Raw genomic sequence first — 8,257 nt, 5'->3', positions numbered from 1 at the left:
TCTCAGCTGCCTGGCTGTCCTGCCACTTGTTTTTTTTTTTTTTTTTTTTTTCCGGAGAGGTTTTTGCTATAGGGCACGTGCGCTCACCAGACAGACAGAGAGACAGAAAGTGAGAAATCACCCTTAAGGGGGGATGGTCACGCCGCAATCCCTTCTCTGTTCTCCTCTGGGGATCTTGGGCACGCACGCGCACACGCACGTGACGTGAGTTTAAGCCACCAGGTCTGGGACTCGAACCGCGGTCAACTATGTGGGAGTCCAGCGACATAGCCATTACGCTAACTGCTGGTCCTGCCACTTGTATTCTTTAGGAACCCCTGGATACTCGGCTTTATACAGAACCTTCCTTGCCACAGGCAGGATCCTGGAGAGTTCCTGGACTTCCCTCTGGACCCCCACAGTTCCCCCCTGTGGTCACTGGACCATCTCTGGACACAGCCCGAGCTCACATGCTAGCTTTGGGACCACAACAGCTGCTGGCCCAGGATGAGGAAGGGGACACGTGAGTATAAGGAAAATGGGATCTCCTGCAGACTGCTGGCTCAGCTGGGGGGTCCGGTCTCACTGCCTCCCTTCACCCGTCCTCAGGCTCCTGCACCTGTTTGCTGCTCGGGGGCTGCGCTGGGCGGCGTACGCTGCCGCAGAGATGCTGCAGATGTACAAGCATCTGGACATTCGGGAGCATAAGGGCAAGGTAAGGGCTGGGGCCACACTCTCAGGTCCTAGAGAACAGGCGAATGGAACCTAACCTCCTGGGTCTGAGGGCAGAGGGGACTACGAGTCTGGCTGGTTGTCAGAGGGGAGAGGGGCCCAGGCTAACCGCTCCTATCTCCTGCAGACCCCTCTCCTGGTGGCTGCTGCCGCCAACCAGCCCCTGATTGTGGAGGATCTTCTGAACCTGGGAGCAGAGCCTAATGCCGCTGACCATCAAGGACGTTCTGTCTTACATGTGGCTGCTACCTACGGGCTCCCAGGAGTCCTCTCGGTATGGCCACTGGCAGGGAGGTGTCTGGAGTAGGCTGGTTGCTCAGATGCTGGTTTCCAGGGCTAGGTGTCCTGGGGAAATCCTTCACAGCTCTCTGCTTTCTCCCCTTCCCAGGCTGTTTTTAACTCAGGGGTACAGGTTGACCTGGAAGCCAGAGACTTCGAGGGTAAGTTGGGTGTGGGCAGGGCTGGCATCTCAGTGAGGCTGGGCAGGGTGGGTGCTCCAGATGCAGGTCCCTCACTGTCTCTGTTCTGCAGGCCTCACCCCCCTCCACACGGCCATCCTGGCCCTCAATGTCGCTATGAACACCCCCGACTCCTCTCCCCGGGTGCTGAGTACTGAAGCCCGAGACAGGCTGACTTGTGTCCAGATGTTGCTGCACATGGGTGCTGATCACACCAGTCAGGTGAGCTGGGCCTTGGGTGACTGGCCCGGGGCAGGCGTGTGGAGGGTGTGTGCCACCTGGATGTTAAGGAGCTCCCACACATGCTCATTTGCCTCTTCCTGGCTGTGTGATCTCGAGCGTGTTACTCATTTCACTGTGGTTCAGGTCTCAGCTGAGAATAATATTTCAATCTGAATTTGTGTTTATCAAGTAATCAACTGTCCATCCATCACTGAATTTCATGGACTAGCTGATTGAATCCTTGAGTGGAGAGAGATTAGGTGGTGGGGGGAGACAGAGGTGGTGAGAAATCACCCCCCCCCCCCAGGGGGATGGCCACACTGCAATCCCTTCTCCATTCTTCTTTCAGGATTTTGGTCACACATGCACACATACCTGGCATATTTTCCAATCTGCCGGGTCTGGGACTTAAACAGTGCAGCCTTGTGGGATCCAGCCGCCTGACCAACTTACCACCTGGCTGGCCCCTATTGTTACTTTTGTATTTTACTGGTAAGGAAACTAAGGCACAAGCAGTCAAAGTCTTCTGTTCTGTGAATGTCAGAGAGAGGATTGGAAACCGGGTGGTTTGACCCTAGAGCCAGGCTCTTAATTAAGCTGTCTTCCTTTTGCATGATGGCAGCTTTTGCACTGCTGTCTGAGATAATAAAACATTTACTTAATTAAGAACACTTTTTTTCAGTTAAGAATTTTGAACACAGATAAAGTACAAAAAATAGTGTAATAAATTGTACGTACCCATCAATTGGTGGCTAGTTTTATTTTGCCATAGGGCCTGTGTACTTGTTGGAGAGAGACAGAGAGACAGTGAGAGGGAAAGTGAGAAATCACCCTGCAGGAGGTGATTCCATGCTGCCATGCCTTCTCAATTTTCCTTTCAGAATTTTGAGCATTTATGTACCTGCACCGAGCATGATTTTCAAACTGCTGGGTCCAGGACTCGAACTGTGGTTGGTCATGTGAGAGTCTAGCACCTTAACCATGTCACCTGCTGGCCTCTCCAAACAATTTTTTTCATAAATATTTGTGTCTTTAAACAGTAATTTTTGGCTCAACCCATAGCCTGGTGGTTACATGAGCTAGATCCCACATGGATGACTGTGTGGTTAAGTCCTGGACTCAAGGGCTTGAAAAATACCCTGATGGGACCAGCAGATGGCGCATTGGTTACATCACTGGTCTCTCAACACACGCAGGGCTCGTGTGTGTAGGTTCCCAGGATTCCCAGAGGAGAATGGAGAAGAATTTTTAGTGTGGGCATCCCCCTAGGGGATGATTTCCCACATTCTGTCTCTCTCTCTCTTATTTTTTTTTTTTTTCGGAAAAGTTTTTGCTATAGGACATGTGCTTGCCAGACAGACAGAGAGAGACAGGGAGACAGAAAGCAAGAAATCACCCCCCAGGGGGGATGGCCATGCCGCAATTCCTTCTCCTCCATTCTTCTCTTGGGATGTTGGGCACGCACGCACACGCACCCGGCATGAGTTTAAGCCACACCGAGTCTGGGACTCGAACTGCAGTCAACTACATGGGAGTCCAGTGACATAGTCATTACGCCAACTGCTGATCCCCTCTTTTTCTTTGACAAGCATATGTGCTCTATAGCAAAAAAAAAAAAAAAAAAATCTCTCAAATAAAAGAATATCCTGAGCATGTGTGCATACATGCTCAAAATTCAAAAAGGGAAGGAAGGGTGGCAAAGGAATTGCCCCTTGAGGGGTGCTTTCTCCCCTCTCCCTCACCTTTGTCTTTAGCAAGTACATCCTCTGGCGTCCTTAATCATCACACCACCGAATGGCTAAGGAAATCTTCTTTCTTTTACCAAACATGCACAGCTCAGTCGTGTAGTAGATATTTGCTTAGTTAGCACCCATTATTAATGCCGCCCAGCTCTGTCCTATGGATAAAGTACAATCTATGTGGGACAGGGCGCATTTTAATCTATTAAATAATATGTGGGGCTAGGGCCAGCAGATAGCTGGATCCCACATGTCCGACTGCATGGTTTGAATCTCAGACCCAGCAGCGGCTTGAAAAACACACTGGGTTCATGGGCTAGCAGGTGGTGTGGTGGTTAAGGTACTGGACTCCCACATGGCTTACCTTGGTTCAAGTCCCAGACCCAGTCACTTGAAACTCACACTGGGCATGTCTCTCTCTCTCTGGCTAATGCATATGTCCTATGGCAAAACCCTAAAAACAAAAATTAAAGAAAAGAAAAACACACTGGGTGTGTGTGTATGCATGCCCAAAATCCTGAGAAGAGAATGGAGGAGAAGGGATTGCAATGTTGCCATCCCCCCCGGGAATGCTTTCTCACTTTCCCTCCTTCTGTCTCCATTGATTGCATGTGCCCCATAGCAAAAGCCAAAAAGATAAAGCAGTGTGGGGTGGCTAGGGTAGCGGCTCCCCCAGAGAGCTCCTTTCAGGGATTGGGAGGAACAAAGGAGGGCCAGGATCTCTAAAGACTCCTAGGTGTTCTCTCTCTCTCTCTCTCTCTCTGAATAAATAAGTAACAAAAAAGAGTTGGGAGGACCAGGCACTCGTAATGTAAGTAGGCCACATGGGAAAGGTCCTGGGTTTGCATCCTGGGACTTCCCTGAATATGCCACAAGCCTGGGTGTGCACATTTGTGATCCTGGCTGGCTGAGGCTGGGAGTGGATTACAACAGGAAGAGCCTTTGGGGTGTATGTGTGCATGTGTGTGTGTGTCTCATGGCATAGGTAGACAGATAGATGGTGGAACAGAACTATTGTCAAGACTCCTGGGCTCCGTGGGAAGGTGTCTGGGGCTTAGGACTGGCTTGACCTTTCCATTTCCCTCCTCACAGGAGATCAAGAGCAACAAGACAGTCCTGCACTTGGCCGTGCAGGCTGCCAACCCTACCCTGGTCCAGCTGCTGCTCGAGCTGCCACGGGGAGACCTGCGGGCCTTTGTCAACATGAAGGTGGGAGTCTGGGCTGTGGGCGAAGAGTATGTGAGACACGGCAGAGAGGGGCAGTGGGATGTGGAGGTCCTATGGGCTGTCGACATGAAGGGGCTGGTGGGTGGGCTGTGAAGAGGGATGTGTAGGACAGGCACAGTGAGTGTGTGGAGCGTGGCTGTGGTAGGATATGACGTGCTTGGAGGGCCAAGGCCAGCTGAGTCAGGGTTCTTATCAGCCCTCCGCGCCCCGCTCTCCCAGGCCCACGGGAACACAGCCCTCCACATGGCAGCCGCCCTGCCCCCTGGGCCACCTCAGGAGGCCATTGTGCGGCGCCTGTTGGCGGCTGGAGCGGACCCAACGCTGCGCAACCTGGAGAATGAGCAGCCTGTCCACCTGCTGCGGCCCGGGCCGGGCCCCGAGGGGGTGAGCACTGAGCCTGAGTACAGGGTGGTCCCCTCACCCCACCCGAACCGACTGCAGAGGGTGACCTCAACCCTTATCCAATCCTGACTTCAGAAGGGGGACTTCTGACTGCCACCCCGACCTGACCTCACATAACGACCTGAACTTGCAACCCTTGACCTTGCCCTTAAGGTGTGATCTTTGATCCCAAGTGTGACCTGCAACCCCCTGCCCCAAACCCTGGATCCTGACCTCAGATGTGACCCTTCACCTCCCACCTAGTACTAACCCCGAGTGGGAACCCCCAACTAGCAACACTTTTCCTTTCACCTCCTGTCTGGCTCCTGGCCTTTTCTCAGTGTGAACTCAAACCATTACTGCCGACCCTCAATCTTGACTCGACCTCTGGCTTCAAACCCAGCTGACCCCACTCTACTCCCTAAGCCCACACCCTGTGCCTGCCCCACTTCTCCTTGCAACCTCACAGACTTCTCACTGCCTTGCCTTGTCCACAGCTCCGGCAGCTGTTGAAGAGGAGCGGAGTGGCGGCCCCAGGCCTGTCCTCTTAGGACTCAAACCCAGAACCTGGACTGATTTTTCCAGTCCCCACCGTCCTGTGGGACAGCTAGCGTATGCCCGTGTTGCAAATCTGTGATAACGTATGTGGAGTGTCCTGCCATGGGGTCTTACATTAAAACCCCAAAATGGCTGCTGGGGGGTGACTAATCCCCAATATTTGGGGTAGTGTGATCCCCCTCCCTTACCCACAAGGAGCCCTCTTGATGATTTCTGTGAAATCGAGGCTCCTTGATTGTTTCTGTGAAACATCCTGAACCCCAAACCCCTTCCTCATGGGGGTCTTTCAGAGTCCTTCCCCATGACTGAGCTCTTCTTACCCAGGAACCCAGATGTAACTCTCCTCCATGGTACTTGAGGCATCCCAATACCATCTAGTAGAGCTTCTAAGATGGCCCCGAGCCTTCTCAGGACCTAACCCCTGAGACGTAGGAAGAACCCTCTCAGATTAGATTTCCTCAGGCCCTGCTTTCTGATTCAGAACTCGGCAGGGGCCTCTGTCCCTAGACCTCAGCATTCCCGGTGAGTCCTCCCTTAACCTGAGGATCTGAGTGTCCGCAAAACTCCCTATTAAACTCAGTTTGGACTAGAGCTGTTGTCATCTGATCTCTGAGGGTACTGGTACAGGGCGGAGTGGGGGGCTGCGTACCCTGCTGAGGAGGTGAGGTGGATATCTGGTGGGCCCCATAGAGCACTGAGTGCCAAGTCCACATCCCTTCACCCCCATCGACTCGTGGTGGCCGTACGGGCCCCTGAATCTGTGTCTGCAGCATTCTCAGACCACTGGGGCCTGGTCTGCCCTGGATCTGAGGGTGACAAGCCTTAGGAGCCAGGGAGCTCATGCCTGCTTTCCAGTCGAGCAGCCTCAGCCAGTGACTGACGGAGTTGGTATTAGAAGAGCACATTCCACAGGGGCTCCCATAGCTCCCTGACAGAATGAACTCCAGTTCTCCACAGTGGCTCAGGCTTGATAAAAACTTGATTAAAAAAAAAAAAAAAGCCTGAAGCTTGATTGAAAGCTAATAAGCTCTGTGTCTCTTTCTGTCTGCCCATCCCAATAGACTTGGCTTCAAATCCTTGTCTTAAATATCTGCTTTTAGGGAGACCTAAACTAAGACACAAGACCCTCACAGTGCGCCCATCTTGTATGACAGGTCTTCAGAAGCTCTATTTAAAACACTAGGGAGGGAGGGACCAGCAGTTAGCATAATGGCTATGTCGCTGGACTCCCACGTAGTCGACCGTGGTTCGAGTCCCAGACCCGGTGGCTTAAAACTCACATCGGGTGCGTGTGTGTGCATGCCCAAGATCCCGAGAGGAGAATGGAGGAGAAGGGATTGTGACGTGGCCATCCCCCCTGGGGGGTGATTGCTCGCTTTCTGTCTCCCTGTCTCTCTCTGTCTGGCGAGCGCATGCACCCTATAGCGGTGGTGGTGGGGGGGAAACACTAGGGAGGGGACCAGCAGGTGGCGTGGTGGTTAAGGCACTGGACACTCCCACATGGGCGACCGCGGTTTGAATGCCAGACCTGGTAGCTTGCTTTCTCCCTTTTCTTCTCGCTGTGTCTCTCTCTCTGATCAAATTAAAAGAAATGAATGAATAAATAAAATTAAATAAATAATTATTTTAAAAATACCCACTAGGGAGCCACCAGGTGGCGCAGAAGGTGCTGGATCTCTCATTCCTTCACAGTTCATGTCTTGGACCTGGTAACTTGAGAAACACGCTGTGTGTGTGTGTGCGTGTGTGCGCGCGTGCACCCGTGCGTGCGTACCCAAAATCCAAGAGGAGAAGGGATTGTGGTGTGACCATCCCCCCAGTTGGTGATTTCTTACTTTTTCTCTCTGTCATCCTGGCGGGTGCACACACTTGGTAGCAGAAACTAAAAACAACTGCATGAATTTCAAAATACTTTTGAACCAAAATAAATTCATACTGGGGCCAGCAGGTAGCATTGTTGTTAAGGCGCTGGACTCCCACATGACTGACTGTAGTTCAAGTCTTGGACCCGGTGACTTGAAGCTCATGCTGGGTGTGTGTGTGCATGTGTGCCCAAAATCCTGAGAAGAGAATGGAGGAGAAGAGATTGTGGCATGGCCATCCCCCCCAGGGGTGATTTCTTGCTTTCTGTCTCTGTCTCTCTGGTGAGCAAACACACCCTAGAACAAAAATCTCTAAAAAAGACCCAAAAAAAACAACCATAATAACTTGTTTATGACTTTCAGTCGACGACAGTCGACTACATGGGAGTTCAGTGACATAGCCATTATGCCAACTGCTGGTCCCAAAATAATGGTATTTCTTATGGATAGCATCAAAGATTTTGTGGACATATAAGATGCCCATCCTGGGACCAGGATTTATTTATTTATTTAATTCCATTTATTATTATTTTTTAATTTGACCAGAGAGAGGCAAAGAGAGAGAAAGGGAAAGCAAGAAAGGAACTGCCAGGTCTGGGACTAGAACCACGGTCGGCCATGTGGAAATCCAGCACATTTAACCACCACGTCACCTGCTGACCCCCTATCTTTTTTTTTAAGAGAGATTTTTGCTATAGGGTTCATGTGCTCATTGGAGTGACAAAGTGAGAAATCACCCCCTGGGGAGATGGTCACGTGCAGTCCCTTCTCTTCCATTCTTCTCTGGAGATTTTGAGTATGCATGCACATGCACCTGGTGTGAGTTTCAAGCTGCCGAGTCTGGGACTTGAACTGCGGTTAGCCATGTGGGTGTCCAGCACCTTAACTTTGACACCATCTGTTAGCCCTAAGATGACTATTTTGATTTGTGTCAACATGGACTGAATGCTTGTGTCCCCCTAAAATTTATGTTGAAACCATAAGGTCCAATGAGATGGTACTTGGGAGTGGAGACTTTGAGAGGTAGTTAGGTCACGCAGGTGGATCCCTCTTGAAGTAATTAGTGCCCTTATAAGGAGAGGAGAGATGAGAGATGCTT

At 51.3% G+C, this 8,257-nt stretch overlaps 1 protein-coding gene across 4 annotated transcripts in view; it reads left to right on the top strand.

The window, feature by feature from the left end:
• The window catches only part of NFKBID (NFKB inhibitor delta), an 8,739-nt gene extending 2,852 nt beyond the window's left edge, over window positions 1-5,887 (top strand). The window contains exons 5-12 of one of the 4 annotated variants that reach the window (XM_027769494.1): window positions 357-502; window positions 589-694; window positions 839-985; window positions 1,100-1,151; window positions 1,243-1,391; window positions 4,223-4,339; window positions 4,577-4,741; window positions 5,236-5,887. In XM_027769494.1, the coding sequence (XP_027625295.1) occupies window positions 357-502; window positions 589-694; window positions 839-985; window positions 1,100-1,151; window positions 1,243-1,391; window positions 4,223-4,339; window positions 4,577-4,741; window positions 5,236-5,289 (936 nt within the window). In that variant the 3' untranslated portion in view covers window positions 5,290-5,887. Of the gene's footprint in view, window positions 1-311; window positions 503-588; window positions 695-838; window positions 986-1,099; window positions 1,152-1,242; window positions 1,392-4,222; window positions 4,340-4,576 lie in introns of all 4 variants that reach the window. The other 3 variants (XM_014585429.2, XM_027769493.1, XM_027769492.1) reach the window with 3 other exon arrangements.
• The last annotated feature ends 2,370 nt before the right edge of the window (window positions 5,888-8,257 follow it).

This window comes from Tupaia chinensis, unplaced genomic scaffold (assembly GCF_000334495.1).
Source record: "Tupaia chinensis unplaced genomic scaffold, TupChi_1.0 Scaffold149922_1, whole genome shotgun sequence".
NCBI classification, from domain to species: domain Eukaryota; kingdom Metazoa; phylum Chordata; class Mammalia; order Scandentia; family Tupaiidae; genus Tupaia; species Tupaia belangeri.
This window is presented reverse-complemented; position numbering and strand designations above follow the sequence as displayed.